Source organism: Dermacentor albipictus, chromosome 1, assembly GCF_038994185.2.
Source record: "Dermacentor albipictus isolate Rhodes 1998 colony chromosome 1, USDA_Dalb.pri_finalv2, whole genome shotgun sequence".
NCBI lineage: Eukaryota > Metazoa > Arthropoda > Arachnida > Ixodida > Ixodidae > Dermacentor > Dermacentor albipictus.
In genome coordinates this window covers 87112621-87133121 of record NC_091821.1, presented here as the reverse complement: position 1 = coordinate 87133121, position 20501 = coordinate 87112621, and the positions used below count along the sequence as shown (strand labels likewise).

Sequence of the window (20501 nt, the reverse complement as noted above, 5' to 3'; positions counted from 1 at the left end):
CGGTTATCCATATATCATCGAAAAGAAAATCCCGATAGCCTGCAAGTACTAACCTAGGGCTCCGGAACTTCGGGGCTGACAATGAAACTTGAATGGAAAGTAAGGATGGCGAAACGAACGATGGTAAGGAAAATTAGAGGTGTGACGTTGAGATAAAGAGAGACAGCAGTGTTGAGTAACGATCACATGTGAGTCGCTGATAACGCGCTAGATATTAAGAGAAAGAAGTTGAACTGGGAAAGTCGTGATGTACGCAGAACAAAGAACCGATGCTCTTTTGAACTCCGATGAGAGAGAGACATAGAAAAAAAGACGAGGAGGTTAGCCACGTTGCACCTGGTTTGCTACCCTACATTGGGGAAGGAAAATGAAAGGAGGAAGGAAAGCGTTAACAAGTGATGTATGCGCACTCAAACAGCGGATGGCTGAAGATTACACGGCGCAGACAGCGCCGTTAGGAACCACGACCAACTCGTCCAAGCTTCTACCCTAATGGACAAGAACGGCACCGAGAGCGGCGCTGCTGCGCCGGCGTTGAGAGCGCCGCATGCGAAGCAAAATTCTATTAGCGGGTGGTACCCCTCTCCCATCTCTCGTTCGCGCCGCCTTGATTGCCTCCTGCACTGCGCGTGTTTGGGCACGTTTCGTGCCGCGCGCGGTGTGTGCCTACGTGTGTGCGCGTGGGCATTTCCTTCGAAGGGCGGTGTACAGTCTGTTTCACATTTAGGGGAAAACTCGAAGCGCATTGCATCGCGATGCGGCGAGCGCTTGAGTCGGGCGGCGTCAGCAGCTCGCGCAGATGCTCGAAGGGCGGGATCTTGAACGGCGTCTTCTGCTAAGGCGGCGCGCGCTGGCCGCATTGTCGGGAAGCGTTCCACTGTAAGGTGCAGGGCGCCGATCACATCGTTACTGCGTGAAATGAGCCGGTATTCTTTGCTAAGCGTTGCGCGACGCCCACTGATACGCCTCGAATGTAAGTTCATCGCTGCAGGGCAGTCATAGACGACGTACTGATTCCATACATTCTTCACGGCCCGTTTCTGGAAGGCGACTATATATTCTATCGCGATAGGACGCCGATCCACACTGCTCGTACTGTGCAAGAACTGCTAGAAGAGCGCGCAGTTACTCTCTTGGAGCGGCCGCCTCAATCCCCGGGCGCCAACATCATGTAAAATGTCTGGGGCTCGTTGAAAGTATCGCTGGCGCACCATCCCCTCTATCAGTCGCCCGAGGATAGGCTTCGATCCACCATCGTCAGCAACTGAGACGTGCTGCGAATGAACACATCCCTGATCAAGTCATTCTACACTTCACTGCCTTCCAGGATGAGCGCTGTCACCGCTGCCGCTGGGGACATGACGAGATACTAACTGAAGTTCCGAGCGTGACGTGTCCAATTCCCCACCAGCGGGCAAGGTCTGTCTGGCGTAGCGAATGATTGTCGAGAAAAATCACTTCCAGCTCATTGTCTGAACCTAAAACTTTCATTTAATCGTGTCCGATTGTTTCATCGTGTTCGACACCCATTGTTGAGGGCTTTGTTTTCCTTTCGAGTCAAACAAAGACTGAGCACGTTGCGCGCACATCTTGGTGCGTTTTGTCGCTGCTCATTACGGTAGCACACACAGTGAAGAAATATACGTGCACACGCTCAGTACTCCGGCCTTTCGAAAGAACAAATGAACCATGTTGTCAAAAGAAGTTTGTGGAACTCCATTATCACCAATGAAGGATCAGAGTTTGGCGACGCACAACGTTTAGTAAAGAATATCAGCTCAGTTCCCGCAGTACCGATGAAATCGGTGCACTGCCCCTGACAGTACCACGCTTCCCGAAAATGCGGCCAGCGCGCGCCGCCGTAGCAGACGACGCAGATCACGACACCGCCCCTCAAGCGTGTGCGCCTGCTCGAGCTGCTGCCGTCGCACGACTCCATTGCTTGCCGCATCGCGATGCAATGCGTTCCGAGTTTTGCCCTTAGTGTGAAACAAACTGCACACGCTATATTTGCCTTTAAGAAGATCGGTACGCTTGACGATTATTTTTATGGCTGCAATGCGGCGAAAGGGCAGCGTCTGCTTAACCATGTAAGTGACGCTGAGCAGGTAATTGGAAACGACATCGTATGTGCCGCCGGAAAAATCGTCAGCACATACGATGCGGCACATGCATACGGCACCTACGAGCTAAAGTCATTTTTGCAGTTTCTCAGATTATGTTTGCTACAAATCCGTGTTGTCTCTGATGGCGACAACGGACTTCTATCGACACTGTGCGGAAATAAACAAGATATATCGCTGCATAGCACAAGTACGACATGCGCACACAACTTTAACTAGTACGTCCCCTACAATATGGAATAGAGGCAGCAATGTAGACAGCTCGGCCATTTTTTAACAGTACTCAGGAGACGGAAGTTGAAAGTATTAGTAATCATTCATGCTTCAGCAATGCCGGCGCGACCAAGACGCGGGTGTGTATCGTCCAGTAACCCGATCGATCGGTGCAGTGGTGAAGCGGGAATGAACTCCGGTCATGTTCAATGCATCATGCACATATTCAATTTCTCGGCACGCGTGAACTTCGGCCACTGCTAACGCATACAACTGACGTGGTTTCCATTCTTGGGCAGCGCACACACTAACGAAACACAAGAAAGAAGACAGGACAAGCACTCGTTGAACTTAGTTTTTATATGAATAAAAGGATTATGTACCGAGTAATTATTAAATTCACGTGGGTTACATATAGAAACCGTCATACACTCAGGAGTGATCAATGAACGAGCTCGCTTCGTTTGCCAGTTGTTTACTTCGCTCGGCGCATGTCTGTCGTCTGCTTCTTTCGCACCATTTTCTTGTGAATCGGCAGAATTTCACTGGTGGCATCAACCTTTTCATGTTTACATTGCTGTCGTGACAGCTAACAACACAATAATAATTTCCGGTCATCCGAAGAGGCGCCGTCGCAAACGAGACGTTTCGCGCGCAGCGCGAACTGAACGCGGGCGCGACCGCGAAGGGAAGCGGCGACGGAAACCTACACCCGTTGGAGATGAAATCGCTCCGCCAGGGGAGAAACGAGCGCTGGCGTCTAGGATGAAACTTGGCGTGCGGTCGTCCATAGGCTTGAAAGTTCGCGGGTACTGGGTTGATTCGGTTCACGCAGGAAGGAGGTAACTGCAGACCACTGTGAAGGGAATTTCGCAGGCCTAATTAGGATGATGTGGATGAAAAAAAAAAAAAACGAACTGACGAGTGCCGAAAGAAAACCGTGTGCGTTCGTGCCTTAAAGCTTACTGTCTCGCACCGCTATCAACATGGTATGCACCACGGCGCGGTATGCACGAAGCTGCTCAGCAAGAACAGTGGTGTTTGTACGCACAACGTTCATGCCAGAAGCAGAAGGCGGAACACTGGCCCGGCTCAGCTGCAGAGCCAATTGAACGCGACGTTGCGTCCACTTGGCTTCGTCGTTTTTGGAACCAAATTCATAGCCGCGTTTCGCGTCTAAAAAAACCTTCCAACTTTCTCCGCACGGGCCGTTCATGCGCCATCTATGCTGTGACAGCAAGGCGGCAGCGGTGGCGCCGACGCCGCGAACTCACCTAGAGCGTCCGTACATTATTGCTATCACAAAAAAAGAAAAAAAAATACTGTCACCGTGCATCACGGTGAGAATGGTTACTCCCCACTACATGTCGTTTCATTATAGTATGTTTCTCTGATAATTGGCTCAGGCACGTACCCGGGGGGGGGGGCGGTTCCCCCCCCCCCCCCGAGATTAAGCGGCATAGCCCCCCCCCCCCTCTTCGCCCCACGCCACCCCTCCTCACACACATTCCTAAAGCGCCGACAAATCAATCTACACAGCAGTCAACATTTTGCTGCATTTTACAGCGAAAGCAGTGAATGACTAACTTCCGTAGTTTTTTTTCGGCTCCGTTAACAGAAAAACTCGTGTGGTTCGTCCTGGTGATAGTACAAAAAGGGTGCAAGATCAATGGCAAATACCCCTGTGGACTCGGGAACCTATAACGCGCCCTTTAGAATCTTCGGGATGGACCCACGTATGGGGAGCGCTCAACGCCTGCTTCACCTCCACCGCGTTTTGGCCCGGCATCGCACTACCTTCGGAATGGACCCACGTATGGAGAGCGCTTAACGCCTGCTTCACCTCCATCGCGGGTCGGCCCGGCATTGCACTACCTTCGCGATGGACCTAGGTATGGGGAGGGCTCAACGCCTGCTTCACCTCCGCCGCGGGTGGGCCCGGTATTGCAATATCTTCGAGATTGGCCTACGTATGGGGAGTTCTTGATGCCTACTTCACCTTCACCGCGGGTCGGCCCGGCATCGCACTACTTTCGGCGTGCATGGACCCACGTATGGAGAGTGCTTAACGCCTACTTCACCTCCGCCGCGGGTGGACCCGGTATTGCAATATCTTCGGGATCCGCCTATATATATACGTACGGGGAGTACTTAATGCCTGCTTCACCTTAGCCGAGGGTCGGCCCGGTGTTGGACTATCTTCGGGGTGTTGGATCTGGAGGACAATCCCAATTGCTGTCCCCAGATTTTTGGACCTTGCCGTTGGGTGCGGGAATCGGCCGAGGTTGAGGAGCACTTTGAGATGAAAAACTGGAGGTTTGTTCACATTATTTACAGTGAGAGTACAAAGAAATTAACAGTCATAAAGTCATTACGGGCCGGCAGCAACTCGGACGCTGCGACCCGTGGCAAGAAGCTCGAAAGAGATGAAAGAAGGAATGCTCTAGGAATGTTCCCTTGCTGCTCCCGGTCTCTGGCTTTTAAGCCCTTCGGTGTCTCGAAGTCACGTCACGTTCGGCCAATCGGCGAGCCCGCTCGGGTGTCGTCATTTTCGGCCAGTGGTAGGCGCCCGTGCGGTTGTGTCACACCCGGTGCCGAGGGTCGCTCCTTGGGCCCCGATTGTCCGAGGGCTTACTTCTCTCTGCGGTATTGCCTTCCCGGCTTGCAAGCGCCGTCACAATAGGCGGATGGGGGCGACGTTTCAGTGCTGCAAAGCAGCTTTGCTCGAGACCTGCGTTACCTGGAACCGTGCCAGCCTCCCGCTACACTTTCGGGAAGAGGATGGATGATTGTGGCTCAACCCTTTGAATCGGGCGGCGGCGACGCGCGCCACCTAGCCTTTAATCGTTCTATATGCATGCATACCTATGTATTTACTCCTTTACTTCTGCGTTGATATTGTCCACCAATCAGATAGCCTCCGTTTAGTTATTTCTACCTGTTCAAAGTCTATTCTACTTTCACTGTCTTTAAAACCCAAGGCTTTGAATAGTTCCCCGTTAGATTCAACTGCAGGGTGAAGTTGTTTACAAGCAAGTATCAGGTGTTCCGCCGTTTCCTCCTCCTCTCTACACGCCTCGCATACCAAATCTATCTCCTGGTATCTGGCTCGGTACGTTTTTGTCCTCAGTACACCTGTCCTGGCTTCGAACAACAATGAGCTTCCCTTAGAGTTATCGTAAATATTTTCTTTGGCTATTTCCTGCTTAAACGTCCTGTATGTCTCCAATGCCGATTTGGTTTGCATCTCTGTACTCCACATACCCCTCTCTGCCTCCTTAACCTTTTTCTTGACAGATGATTCCTTACTTGTTCCCCCGCTACTGCCCAAGTATTTGCTTGTCAATTTTCTAGTTCGCTTCCTCCACCTCGTGTCAACATTCCTCGTGTATAAGTAACTGAAAACCTTCCTAGCCCACCGAATTTCCCCCATTTTTCTCAATCGCTCCTCAAAGGCTATCTTGCTACTAGCCTCTCTGCCCTCGAAAGAAGACCATCCCAGATCCCCCTGCACTCCAAGATTTGGTGTCTTGCCATGTGCTCCCAGAGCGAGCCTACCCACCCCACGTTGCCTAATTTCCAACTGTTGCCGGGTCTCTGTTCTAATACATAGAACCGCATTGGCAAAAGTCAGGCCTGGTACCATTACCCCCTTCCATATCCCTCGTACTACCTCGTACCTATTGTAGTTCCACAGTGCCCTACTCTTCATAATCGCTGCACTTCTGTTACCTTTGGTCGTTAGATATTTTTCGTACTCTGTCAGATACTCAATGCCATTATTTATCCACACCCCAAGGTACTTGTATTTATCGACTATCTCCAGCGTGGCCTCCTGTATCTTATGCTCGCCGCAACTGTTATCATTAAAAATCATGACTGCTGATTTTTCTTTGCTAAACTTCAAGCCTAATCTGTCTCCTTCTGTACCACATATGTCCATTAATTCCTGCAGATCTTCTGCATTGTCAGCCATTAATACAATATCATCCGCGTACATCAGTCCTGGTAATGACTGTTCAATCAATTTTCCTTGCTTGAGAAATGATAGGTTGAAGCCGAGTCCGCTTTGCTGTATTTTGGCCTCTAGGCCTTGTAGGTACAGCATAAACATCAGAGGCGACAATGGGCACCCCTGCCTAAGCCCCCGCCGAATCATTACAGGCTCCGAAACCTGCTTTTCCCATTGTATAATCACCCGGTTACCTTTATAGATATCTTTTAAGAAATTGGTTACTCCATCTTGCACTCCTAAAGTTTCCAGAATGCCCCACAAGCCCTCTTGAAGTACACTGTCATAGGCTCCCTTGATGTCCAAAAAAGCCAGCCATAGGGGTCTGTGTTCCTTTTCAGCTATTTCAATGCACTGTGTTAGCGAGAACAGATTGTCTTCCAGCCTCCTATGCTTCCGGAACCCATTTTGTAGCTCTCCAAGTATCCCCTCGTTCTCTACCCATGCCTGCAGTCTGTCCTTTATAATCTGCATAACCACCCTGTAAACCACTGACGTCACTGTTATAGGCCGGTAGTTATTTATGTCAGCTTTGTCCCCCTTTCCCTTATATATCATTGTCATCCTACTTAGCCTCCATTCGTCAGGTACTTTACCATCCACTAGCATTTTGCTCACCCCCTCCCTCAATGTTTTCTTAGATTTCGGGCCCAATTTCTTTATTAACATAATTGGAATACCATCGGGGCCTGCCGATGTGCTACTTGGTACCCTCTTCTCCGCCCTTTCCCACTCTTTTTGTCCAAGCGAAAGCAGTGGGTTGACCGGGCTATCCCTCTCCGACATACTGCATGTACCATTTGTCTGTTTTGTAAATTTTTCCCTCATCATGGTTCCTATATGCTCCATTGCCCCCTCTCCTTCTAACCGAGTACCTTGAACTGTTACTATATACCTCTGCTCTAGGCTTGTCCTATTACCCAAGGAGTTCAGATGTTGCCAGAATTTCCTAGCTGCCTGTTTATCTTTTTTATTGCTTATATTTGACAGCCATTGGGACCCTTTTGTCTTGATTTTCTCGTTGATCAAACAGGATGCTTCCCTTTTCAAGCAGTGAATAGCTCCACCTGCGGCGCACGAAGAGGGGGACGCCAACTTGTTTGGACGTGCGGCGCCTCGGGAACGGGGTAGATGTGCTTCTGCGCTCCTTAATTAGCTGTGACGCGATTTTATGTGGTCTGGTGAACTCGAAGTAGGTTCAGGAAACGGTCCCGTATCTAACAGGGGGCGGCCCACGTATGGGGGGTGCTTAACGCCTGCTTCACCTCCGCTGCTGGTCGGCCCAATATTGCACTATCTTCCGGCCGACCCACAGCGGAGGTGAAACACTTCGCTTTTCGTTTGAGAGCTTTGACTGTCGTCAGCTTTCGCTGCCATTCCGTCTTCACAGAGTGGAATGGTTGTCACGTTTTTAACTCTTTTTGGATGGCGGTAGTTATCGGCATCTCCTGGGGTATGGAGGCCAGTTTTCTCATCGATTCGGTGCCCGCGCGATTACCTCAAGATGAATTCAGTTGTCACCATCTATTGCAGGAGGCAAGGAGTAATTTATTGTTTTAATTATTATATTTTATTTTATTTATAATGCCCAACACAATTTTTATGAGACCATCTATTCAACGATCACGCGCATCGCTGTTGCTTCATTAGTTCAACCTTCTTTGTTTAGACCGATCCAGGGGCCAGGCAATGGATTCGGTTCATAGTCAGCTGGTCTGTATTCTCGTGGAACGAGTTGTGGCCGGAGAGAACGCCAGTTGCGTTTAACTTTTCCTTTTGCTTCATTATTTCCTCGAGTGACGGCTCGCCGCGACGCTTGCAGATCCTCTGAACCATATACCCGCGATATGGGTAATGGGTATATCGAAAATAAAATAATGCGAGACAGCGTCCATCATCAGACCCTGCAATAATCGTTGAACCCATAAGCAATATGACTGTCCTCCATTACCTCGTCTTGTTTTTTTTCTAATCGCACAGCAATTTTCGTGCAAAATTGGCAACTGGAAACAAGAGTTTCAAGGAGATGAGAAATTAACCGATCTGCTAAGGAAGAAAGCCAAGGCAGCAGCCAAACAGGGAGGGAAAGCGAAAATTGTTTGTGAAAATAGTTATGGATCAACATCTTTTTATTTAAAAAGGAAGTAGTGAAAACGCCGCCGGATGTGGAGAATAATTCCGTGTGTTTTTAATGACGTTTCTACAGTTATCAGTCGAGCCGCCTGATGAAGCTACTTCCCTGCTGTGCTATTGGGGGTGTTTTTCTAACCTTTCTTGGTGGGCGCAGTACGTCTAGAACCGCAGTGTTCTGCGCTCTACGCGGTTGTACGGGACTGGTGACCACGCATCGTTATGCAACTTCCCAAATAACAACACGAGTCGGTTTTGGCACTTGGTAGAGCAGTAAACGAGGGATCCAAAAGAACTGTGATTGTTCCGCAAATATACATTTCTCTATAATTCTCCCAGAGCGAATTCAAAAAGCGCTACTAGAAATCTTTATTTTGAACTATCGCTCGCTAACTTGTTCTTGGCAAAGTTCTTCCTGCGCATCTTTCATGTGCGAGTCCATTTGATGTGGTTCTTTGTTTGCCAAGTAAAGAGGAGGTGTATCTCACAGGCGTACCTGTGAGATACACGTTATTTCAATTCTCTTTTGCGGGTTTCCGCGTCTTAATGGCGAATGGTGGGCATTATTCCCATTTGTACTAGAAGAAGTACCCTCCCCCTCAGTTGCATAGAAAAGTTGCCTTGGGTTGACCCCCCCCCCCCCCCCCCCCCACCCCGAAATAAAATCCTGCGTACGTGCCTGGACTGACTCATATAGTTAAGCACAGGAGGATCTCGACAAAATTATAGGTTTACTTACCCAGTATCACAGCAGTGGCGGAGATCAGAATTCGCGCAATTAACGCCGAAGCGATTATTTATTAGCGAAACAAAGCGAATTAACTTTTCAATTAGTGGCATCAGTGGGAATGTTCTAATTGCAAAATGGAAGTCACGCAGCACTCAAAGCTTACCAGAGGCTATGTATCTTGCATCAGCCTCGCAAAATAAATCTGAAAATCTGCATCAAAATACATTGTTTATTTCAGTTAATATTAGAGGCGCGCAATATTGGAGACTTCGAATACGAATCTAATAATCCTTGCTACCCGATTTGTATTCGATCCGATAATTTACCATCCGAAATTGTCGAATATTCGTTTCCGTTCGAATGTTCGGGGCCGCCAACAACGGTTCGGGTTCTCGAGGAAGAGAGACCGAAGCGAGTGATGTCTGTTGTGAATTATCTTGCTGCATGAGAGCCGCGATTGTTGCGCAGAGGCATCAGTTCCTGAGCGAACGCTCAGGACAAATACGATTTGATTCTCGGGTTTTGCGTGCCAAAAGCACGATACGATTCTGAGGGATGCCGCATAGTGGGGGAGTCCGGATTAATTTCGACGAGCTCCAGTTCTTTAACAGAGATGCACCAATTGCAACATGTCCCATCAATGTTAATTATTTACAGCTTAATTAGTGAAATTCGGTTAATTTATATCCGCATTATCAATCGTCGAACTGGTTCTGACGCCCGTCACTGCTGTACGGAGCTTGGTCAATAAAAATTATTATTTTATCTCGAACCCCCTACGTTTAATATTCTGAGTCAGTCGTAGCAGAAACACATGATAATTAGCAGCAACGACCTCACCGGGGTGGGTGAAAGCTTCTTGGAAGTAGCGACTTCGCAGTTTTCCTCAAAACACCATTTAGAAGCCGTTCTTCGGGAGGAAAATGCTACTGAGAGCTTACTTGCATAGGGTTCCGAGTCTTCGGACTTTATCTTTGGTAAAAATGTGAAAGGTACTTGTCGGAGTTGGTTCTTTTTTTTTCCCGCAAGTATCCTTTACAACACGCTAAAATCACGGACTTTCCCGCCATTATTAGCGTTATTGGCCTTTCAGCTTCCCCATATATGTTAAAAATAGCCTTGATTGCAAAAAAAAAAATGGCAATGTAGCCACAGAAACATTTTCATTTACAGTCAACATTTACACTAGCAGAAGTGTGTATCATGGTTCCAACTTACCGTAATATACGCATGCCTACTAACAAATGTTTGAATCAGCTATTGCGGCGTGTAACTTCTGGCTTACGGGATGCGACATCGAGAATGCCCTTTCATCCTTCGCACTGAATACAGGAAAAACTGGTAGATGGTGCACAGCACGTGAAAGGATGGGTCAGTTTCATGCATACGTCCTTCAGAAGACTAGAGACTTAATGATTTCTTCAATAACAAGTTCTGAAAACTCCATTTCCAGCAAGGTAGCGTCTTTGTGCAGTTCCTCGTGCAGTTCCTCCTTCAGGTCTCTTTTCACGATCTCAGCACGGTACCAGAATGACTCGCTAGTGTGCTACAGGACGTGAAGAATACTTCGCCACACGGTACGGTTCCACTATCCTAAACCAGTAACACAGCATTCTCTATAGCTGTGAATAATGACTTCGCCGGACTTCTCGTCTACGATTTCGAGCATGCAGTTGGCGTCGGCGACAAAGTATGCAGAAAACGCGTCATTCCATCGACTTAGCAATGCCTACATGCGTTCGGCAAGGAGACGGTACACGTCATGCTAAAGGGCATACTCAGGTTCTAGTTCCTTTATTATTGTGAGCACTTCGTACGATCTTTTTTGTACGAACCTTAGCTTGATAAACTGGTTGTGCGAGGCGTTTGTTGTCTCGACAATTGTCTCCACATTTTCCCTCTTTCCCGCAACTGTCGTCAAAGCATGGACTCGTGATCGCAGTCGGATAACCGAAATTCAGAGTTTTTCGAATAAATCTGAATCGCCCCTCCTTTTTTTTTCTCCGGCGAGTTTTTTCGAACTTCATCGAATTAATCCGAAAACGCTGAACCCTAAGCATAAGGTACCATCGTCACGTTATCGTAGTGGTTTTTAGCGAAACTTCTTTGTCGAGTTCATTCGTTTTGGTGCAGCCTGCTGAGGATGTGGCGAACTGTAGCGAGTAAAGTGTGTTTCACGTTAGCCTGTGACCGGACCCATGTGAAGCTTCCACAGTGACCCCATACTTAGCGCGATATCTCTTCGCCGTATCCACTTCCCCAAGTAGGCCTCGATCAACATTTAAATATGATCCTCTCTCTCTCTCTCTCTCTCTGAAGCGTATTGTATCCGAGTCAAACATCTTCAATGTGTAAAATATATTCCCCAGCTTTGGAGACGCTCTTACCGACAGCGAGCACCGTTTTCGTGTGCGTGTGTCTTCAGCTCTGCCTATGAACACGTATATAAAAGTAAAAAAGGAGCAATAAAGCGACAAAGCATCTTCAATTTATTGATAAAAGCATAGGCTTGTAGTTTGCTTTATTAAAAACGTGCGATGCAAGTTCCCTAAGAAATTAGCTTGTAGCGCTGCTAGGGCACAGAGCTGGGCCTCATTTTGTTTTACGAATGAGAAATGTTGAGTGATACGTAGTATCGTCATCATGTGCCAATCAGCACGTACGGTTGAGGCCACATGTAACTGGGACGTGCTTGGCATACTCCGGATTAATTTTGACCACCTGGGTTTCGTTAACGTGCACCTAAATCTAAATACACGGGTGTTGTCGCCCCCATAGTAATGCGGCCGCCGTGGCCGGGATCCGATCCCGCGACTTCGTGCTTAGCAGCCCAACACCATAGCCACTATGGCAACCACGGCGGGTGCAAATAAGTAAGCAAAAGCGAAGTAGCAGCCGAGTAAAAGAATGCCTACACATAGTAGACAATTCTCGGAATTTCTGTAGCAATACTTGGTTTCTTTTTCTTTTTTCAATCTTTCGCGAAGTCGCCAAACAAAAAGTACACCAACAAGCAAAAGTATGGAGACCACGGTAATCAGCAAAAAAATAAAAATTTCTTCTAGCGCAGCTCCTCAATTAACGTGGAATTACTTCAATGCATTGCATCGATCGAGCACGCGCAAGCAGGCCATACCACTTTATTTCAGCCAGAATATACCGAGGATGAGAACAGAAAAAGTCTCCCTCGCGGCAACATTGGCCAGCAAATATTCGTTCGCGAGCGCAGATGTTTTGCCAAGCGCCCAGCTGGTTTCATTTGTATTCTAATCGTTCAAGAATAACAGTTCCGGCTTCGGCCGTCGAGTGAGCGCTTCTCTCATATCTTGTTTTTGTCCTTGCGCCGTCACTGTGGCGCAGCAGAGCGCAAACAAACAAATGAGCGAATAAACGAAGGGACAAAGCTGCGACGACAGACCAGCGCGCTCTTGTTTTTCCGCGTTCCTGTGGCCGCCAAAATATCTATGCCGATCGCTACTCGCAGGATTCGTGGACACGCTGCTGTCGTGGAAGGCGTTCGTGCCCCTGAGCAAGATGACCTTCATGGTTTACCTGCTGCACCCGCCGCTGATGTTCATGTACGCGGCGCACACCATGAACGCCATCTACGTCACCCAATTTATGGTGGTGCGTAAATCAAGGCTGCGCTCGCCGCAGTATGCACGCTTTAACATATGCTCTTTGAGTGCGGGTCGCTCGGCCCTGGCATTTCCCGGAATCGGTCTTCAGGAATGATTAAATCACACGATCACATCCCTCAAGTCCTGGCTTTCCAGTACGCCCGTGATAGGGCTAGGAGGCTTGACCTTCCCGTTCCAACATGGGACTAGCCAGGCAGGTGGCAACACCTTGTACAGGACGAGAATAAAGTTTTTTTCCTCCTCCTCCGTCGCAAGACGCGTGGTCGCGGCAGCGCCTCAAGCGCTATACCTTTCTTGTTTGGTAATTTGCCGCCGTCTTACTACGCTGTCCCCATAAGCCTCTTACCGCTACGCTCGTGCTTCGTTAGCCGTACTCTTAAGGCAATACCGACAGACGTTGTAGAAACTCTATCAAATGCTTCTCGCATGGAAAAAAGGAAGATACTTGGCAAGTATGAAAGTTGGATAACACTCATAAGATATATTAATTTGATAGTAAAGTAGGCCAAGAGACGCTGAATTTGATGTCATTGACATTATCGTGACGTCGTGACACGCAGCAAAATTCGCTAACGCAAGAATGGGAAGATGGCGGATCGGTGCCCTGATCACGTGCAGCACATCGCACAATGTTAACACAGGGTACCCGGCCGCTATACCGAGAGACTGTGGCATTATGTGGTGGTGTCTGCCAAGAAGGAACGTGTTGACGTTGGGCAGCAATAAGGCTAGGTACGATGATGTGGCTCGTAAAAAAATAAACGAGTGATCTGCGCGGGTTTCTTGAAGCTACGACTGTGTGTGGCATACCCGGTATTAGCAAGAACGGGTCGAGCCAGTGTTTCATGATGTCATGGTGTATCCACCTACTTCGTGCGAAAACCGAAACTGGGCCCGAATTCATAAAAACTTTCAAGACGAAGTGCTCGGAAGGGTTCGGGAGTAATAAGCAAAAGGAGCTCTACGCCTGTTTGCCTTTTACTCAGACACCAAGTTGATGAACATTTGGATTAAAACCCATGTTCATATAGTGAACAAGAAGAAAGGAAACCCAGGGCCCAGTTTTTATTAGCCATATCATGAGCAGGCAACAAACAAAAACACCGAGCACAGCATAGAGGGAATTACATGTACGTACTTATTAATTCACTTAAAGAAATGATACATCAATGGAAATCAAAGTGGATGACAACTGGCCGCAGGTGGGGCACGAACGGACGTCTTCGCATTACGGGGACAGCATTATGTGGTTGGTGGGTTCGTGACCCTAGTGCGGCGAGTTGTTTTTTCATCCACTTTCATTTCCATTAATTTATGATTTCTTTAATTGAATAAAGAAGCACATTTAATTTCCCCTATGCTATCCTTGTTGGCTTCTCATGATATGGCTAATAAAGATAGAGTCTTGGTTTCCTTTCTTCTCATTAATTAGATAGCGAGACCTCGGATTCGGCAGCATTGATGCCTTCAGGTAGCATGTGTGGATTTATTAACTAGTTGCCTTCACCAAAAAGGATCACGTTTACGTGACGCCTGTAAAAGAAAAACAAAGGAAAGGATGTTACACATGCGCCGTCAAGGCCGTGAGGTGTGGCGCTGATTAATACTCCCAGGTTTAGATCTAGCAGATAAGCATTAATACCTCAGAAAGTGAACGGGAAAGCGGCGCCGCGTTAGCTCAGTTGTTAAGAGCATCGCACGCGCAACGCGAAGACGTGAGTTCGTGCCCCAAGTGCGGTCAGTTGTTTTTTCATCCACTTTCATTTCCATTAATTTATAATTTCTTTAATTGAATGAAGAAGCACATAATTTCCCCTATGCTATCCTTGGTGTCTGTTTTCTAGCTTCACGTGCTAATATAATGTAAGATACGCTCAGACGGAACAATGGTCGGCCAAGTACGCCAGGCTGACTCCGCCTGTTGTAACACCACATCCTTGCGCTAAAATTGTTGGTAAGAGAAGATTCCAGCTTATCGTTACGTTTGGGATGTTATTACCGAAGGTGGCCGGCCAATGAAAAAATAAGCACTTACGACCGACAATCTTTGTGGATTTGGCGACTGGCTCACAGAAAGAAGTGTTGAAGTAAGTTATTTAGCACTCTTTGACGCTTGCCAGTATTTATTTCTGCGGTATAGAAAGTTCGGACCCTTATATACCGAAAAAAATATAAAAGGAAAAGTAAGAGATACCATGACAGTGCTCCTTTCAAAGTGCGTGTGTGAAGTGTCCACGCGGGCCAATTCTTTTTCCACGCATTCTTTATCAGTCATTGAAAACGCGACAAATTTCCCCCGCTGAGCTAGTCGAAGTTTCAATGAAATGTGAGCTCCGCGGTGTATGTTCTCTTACGAAAATTAAAGCAGCTTCATCCGATGCGTCAAAGTCAGTACGCAGGCTGTGGCCTCTGAGAGCCGTAGCGGAGTATTAAGGGATCTGCTAGCTGTGCATCGCCAATCCTTGAGGCCATGCATCTGAACTGCTTTTTCTACGTCAGCCTATAGATTGTGCAAGCTGCTCAAACGGCCCGAAGCCGCTGGAATCCCGTGGAACAGAACGAACAGACAGGGCAACCGTGAGTCGCAAAGAAAGCGCTATTTTCTCTGAGGCATCTGTGATATTATTTTGTTTTCCTGCATGAAAGAATTTCTTCGATTCTCTGCATGGCCGGTGGAAGCTTAAAGTATTATGAACAGGCTGCACGTTTAGTATATCAAAGTGGCTTCGATTAGCTGTTGGCTATTGTTTACTCTGGCTCACAAATGTCACATGCGATCTGCAATACATGGTGTATAACAAAACTACATAAGATTGGCTGGCGTGATAAACGCAATATCTAATGCGTTAAGTTTTGTGAGAACGCAAATTTATAGCGCGGAACATTCCAGAGTATGGGTTTACGGGAAAAGTGTCGTCACAAAACGGGCTTCGAGTAACAGCTACAGCTCGCTTCAAGTAACAATACTCTCAAGTTAAGATAACGACAACGCAGAAACGCGGTGATGTGAAAGCCTGCCTCGTCCTTTCACTGTGCCGCTTTCGTCTTAATTTGTGCTCGTCCTTATTTAGTTCGGTGTTATGCTTGAAAGGCACTTCCAAAAAAAATCCTTGGAAACCGAACCTACAACCTTCGCATTTCGCGTGCGATGCTGTATCAATTGAGCTACCGCGGCGCCGTTTTTCCATCCACTTTCTTGGGTATTAATGTGTTCTAGTAGAACCCTCGGAGTGTTAGCCAGCGCCAGCACTCACAGACCTTGGCGGCGGACGTGGAACGTCCTTTTTGCCGCAGGCGTCACGAGAACGCGATCTTTTTGGGCAAAGGCAACTGGTCAATAAACCCACATATGCTACCTGAAGTCATCGAAGTTGCCGGATTCGAGACCCTCGTTACGTAATAAACGAGAAGAAAGGGGGTTAACCGAGGGGCCCGATATTTTTTAATAGTCATATCATAAGAAGCCAACAAACACTGCCAGTGTTTGTTGGCTTGACTATTAAAAAAATTCGGGCCCCTCGGTTAACCCCCTTTCTTCTCGTTTACTTCCAAGGAAAAGTGTGATTGCCATAGGTGCTTTCTTTTCTTTTTCGTTCCTTGCTCTTTGAATAGACGTGATATATTCTTTATAGAGAAGGAATTGTAAGCCCGCGATTGAAACTCATATACGTATAAATCATCTAAGCAATCAAGCGTGATTGATTGATTGATTGATTGATTGATTGATTGATTGATTGATTGATTGATTGATTGATTGATTGATTGATTGATTGATTGATTGATTGATTGATTGATTGTAGTATTGCAAATGCCGGCAACAAATATTTCGCCCAACATCTCCACAACTTCTAAATTGATGTTTGAATGAATGGAACGACGAAGCAGTTCGCTATCAATCACGGCGCAGCAATTTTCAGCAAATAAAACGAAAACCCGCAATGGCACCAAAAAGAGAAACAGCATTTTCCACATAGTCAGTGATCGAAAATCCGGACATGTTCTTACGACTTCCAACCGCCGCGCATGGAGTCTAAACAAGACACTAAAATTATAAGTTTAATGAATATGTGTCACTTCAACAAGATCTTGAGATGAAACAATAGGTACGTTATTTATCAAAAAATGCCCTGAACACATTAATAATTCTAGTCGCACGTAAACCACGAGAAATCGTGTCTAATTATTAAGAAAAATATAATAATGACTGCATGGTTTTGCACATTACGTGACTGGCAAAAATAGAGCGCAGAGCAAACTTGTGGTTTCCCCACTTCTCCCTTCCAAAAAAAGAAGAACGCCAATATTTGCGAAAGCGTTGCTCCACTAATGTACAATGACTTTTTGCAGAAAAGAAAACGTCCACGAACACATTATGGAGTTGTTGACGTCATGCAGCTGCTTGCGCGTTTTCAAAATACAAGGTTAACCTCCCTGCCTTTCCGTCTTCCCTTCTCTCTCTCTCTCTCTTCAAAATACAGCTAGAGCTCTGATGCTTGAATTCCGGCGAGAAATATCGGTTCCTAAGATAATATTAACGGCGCAAAAGTGACAGCCTGTCAACTTGCCGAGTGCCCCATGTTTGCAGCCGCCATACGAAAGCACTAGGACCAGGTTAGAGCAATCAACTCATCCCTCGATGAAGGCCGACAGCGTTCTGCGAGCGCTGTTACCCCTTTGCTGCGGAATCTGGCATTCTCCGCATGGCGTAATCGTGCAGGGAAGCGTTTATTGATCGCTGGCCCTGTCGATGTCTCCCGCTTTCCCGACCCCGTTGCTACAAGTCGGCCGACGAGCCCATCCAGATTTCAGTAATGCTTTATCCCCATCAATAAGTCAAAGGTCTGAAACTCGTGCCTTACACGTAATAGAGCGCCAGCATCGTAGACATAACTCGATTTCTGCAGGCCGCACTGTGCCATGTTTAGGAGAGAGAGGAGAGCTGTCTGATAGCCGCATAGGCAAGTTTTGTGCGCTCGAGTGCACCATGCACGCGGGAGCAAAACGTCCAATCAAGAGACAAAAGTTTCGTAAAACGTACTACTGTCATTAGTGTGTACTTATTGCAGCCTAGCAACATAAAAACTATAAACAGTGACGAAAAGGCCTCTTTATATATAGGGTGCTTTATTTTATTCCTAACAATTTGTTCAGCAATCGCTTATGGCAGATGGCGCAATTTTGCTCCTCGAGTTGAATTACTCGAAAGGTGGGCATTACTTGCATGAGAAATCGAAATACATAAAAGACCAATTAAGCAAAGTTTAGTAAATAAATTTTAACTAGACACTTTGGGGTACATATTGAAATTTACGAAGTGGAGCCGGTAAGTGCGCAAGGCATATCCTCTTAGCAGAAATTCTGAGGCTGACAAGTTTCGTCAAATGTGCTCCAATACCGGACGAAGTGTCTTTGGCGTTGCAGTTAAATTTCTCCTTCACTACTTACGAAGACGTTTTGTTATAAAAGTACGTAACACGTGCAACAGTGAATATTGCCGAAACTCTTGACGATGCTTGTTCTAATACTGGCGTTAACTTCAAAATTCGTTCCAAGTGTGTGTGCCTTGACAACTTACTGACTTAAGTTAGTGGTAAAATGCAATACACACCATAAAATGACTAGTTTAAAGACAATGAGTGCAATTTCGTTAATTAGTCATTTGCGCATATCCATTTCTGGAGAAAATAATGTCCGCCTATTTGGATAATCAAGCTCAAAGAGCAGGATTGTGCTACCTGCAACAAGAGAGCTTTAAAAATTCCGCTAAGGTTACAGTGAAACACCCGGCATATCTGTACATGTTTACAAGTTCATGGATAGCCCTCTACATTGATGAAAAAGACGCTCTTTTTAAGAACCTACAGAAGTAGGTCCTGTCACATGCGTGTCTGCAACACCTTGTGTGTCCGTAAGGGTTCATTATAGTCCGCAAGGAAGCTTCGCGTCTTTTTCTTGCATTCATTAGAGAGACTGGTTCGATGGACGTTTTGATGGACGATTTAGCCGGTCCTTAATCGCCAGGTTAAATAAACGCCTGGTTAAAGCCGCCTGTTTTTGCTACACCACCATCTCTCGGGTGGGATCATTTCCTGGCTCCGCGCTCTGAAATCATGACGAAAGCCACACACAGCGACAGTTTCGATAAAAGACCACGTTTATAGGTCGATGCCGGTCGAAATAGCGGGATAGAAAAGAACGCTCTCAGAGCAATCTCGGCTCCATTTCCGTGCCTGAAACGCAGGTCTACGTCTACTTTGCGCACCTGCTGGCCTGCTACATGGCGGCCTTCGTGGGCTGCGTCACCTGCGAGACGCCGTTCATCAACGTCGAGAAGATCCTGTTCAAGGCGCTGAACGACTACCGCAAGAGCCGCAAAGCGGAAGCCAGCTCTGCGAGCGCGGCGCGGTTGCAGCCCGCCAGGACCACCGGCGGTGCCGCCGCAGCGATCGACGGCTGGGCGCACGCCGTGCCCGAGTCTGCAGCAGCGGCGACGGTCAGCCGTTTTGTCGCCGCCGGATCGGAATGCGCGCGCGGCGACAGCTGCAGGCTGTAGTCGCGCGCCGCCCAGGGTGCGGCCAGGAGACGTGCTTTGTCGTCGTTACTGCCTGGACAGCTCTGCGATATTCACGCTGCCCAAGTGCCCACCGGCCGCGGTACATCAGGGATACGGGTAGGGCTTACAGCCCAAGGTACAGGACCTTGTGTGCATGCTACTGTGGGAAGCACTCGTACAAGGACCGTTATGGCCCACATTTTAGCAAAGAAAAAAAAAACACCCGGCGAACGCAAGTGCTTTCTGCGCTTAATCACAGCGCATGCTACACTACCGTTATTCATCAGAATACATGTTGTTTGATGACTTGGTTCGTATTGGCAAGAAATCCCGCAATATTAACTTTAGGAACGGGCAGGGTAGAGAGAAGAGGTAGGAGTCAATAATAAGTTGTTTTATGCCAACATAAACCGCTGTTTTCTTGGCGAGTTACGTCCGCTTTTCCGTACTGGGTATGTTTCTAGCCTCGTTCGTGGGCCGATCCCAGAGATAGTGCAGTCTAAAAATGTCGGACGATATGTGCTCATGGGACCACTGCATGCCGTGATGTTCCGGATATATATATATATATATATATATATATATATATATATATATATATATATATATATATATATATATATATATATATATATATATATATATATATATATATATATATATATATATATATATATATATATTCCCATGGCTGGATTCGAACACGGGACTTCTAGCCCAGAAAACGCTATTGTAACCCTTCCCCAATACATGTACAATGCATGACTCATAATGAGATCGTAGATTTAGCATCTAAAACCCCACAAATTAGTTATAATTAATTAATACGTCATCATACGTCGAAGTGTAGGCCAATCTTGAAGATAATGCAGTCTAAAGGTGGGCCGATCCTGAAAAATGTGTGCCGATACCAGGTAACTGAAAGCAGTCCGAAACTCGTCCTACTATACCTTCACGTGAGAGGTGACATGATAGAGTGCCGGGCGCTGTGACTCCACACTATTCTCACCCACAACTCCCTCAGCCATTGTCTTTCATCCACTTCAACTGGAGGTTGAATCACCTTCCGACTTTTAAGTTACAATTCTCCATTAGCAAG

At 47.0% G+C, this 20501-nt stretch overlaps 1 protein-coding gene across 1 annotated transcript in view; it reads left to right on the top strand.

Moving 5' to 3' along the window:
- The window catches only part of LOC135897829 (nose resistant to fluoxetine protein 6-like), a 198258-nt gene extending 178633 nt beyond the window's left edge, over nt 1-19625 (top strand). Inside the window, exons 14-15 of the mRNA XM_065426538.2 lie at nt 12693-12835; nt 19091-19625. Coding sequence (XP_065282610.2) covers nt 12693-12835; nt 19091-19402 — 455 coding nt within the window. The 3' untranslated portion in view covers nt 19403-19625. The remainder of the gene's footprint in view (nt 1-12692; nt 12836-19090) is intronic.
- Nucleotides 19626-20501: the final 876 nt, after the last annotated feature.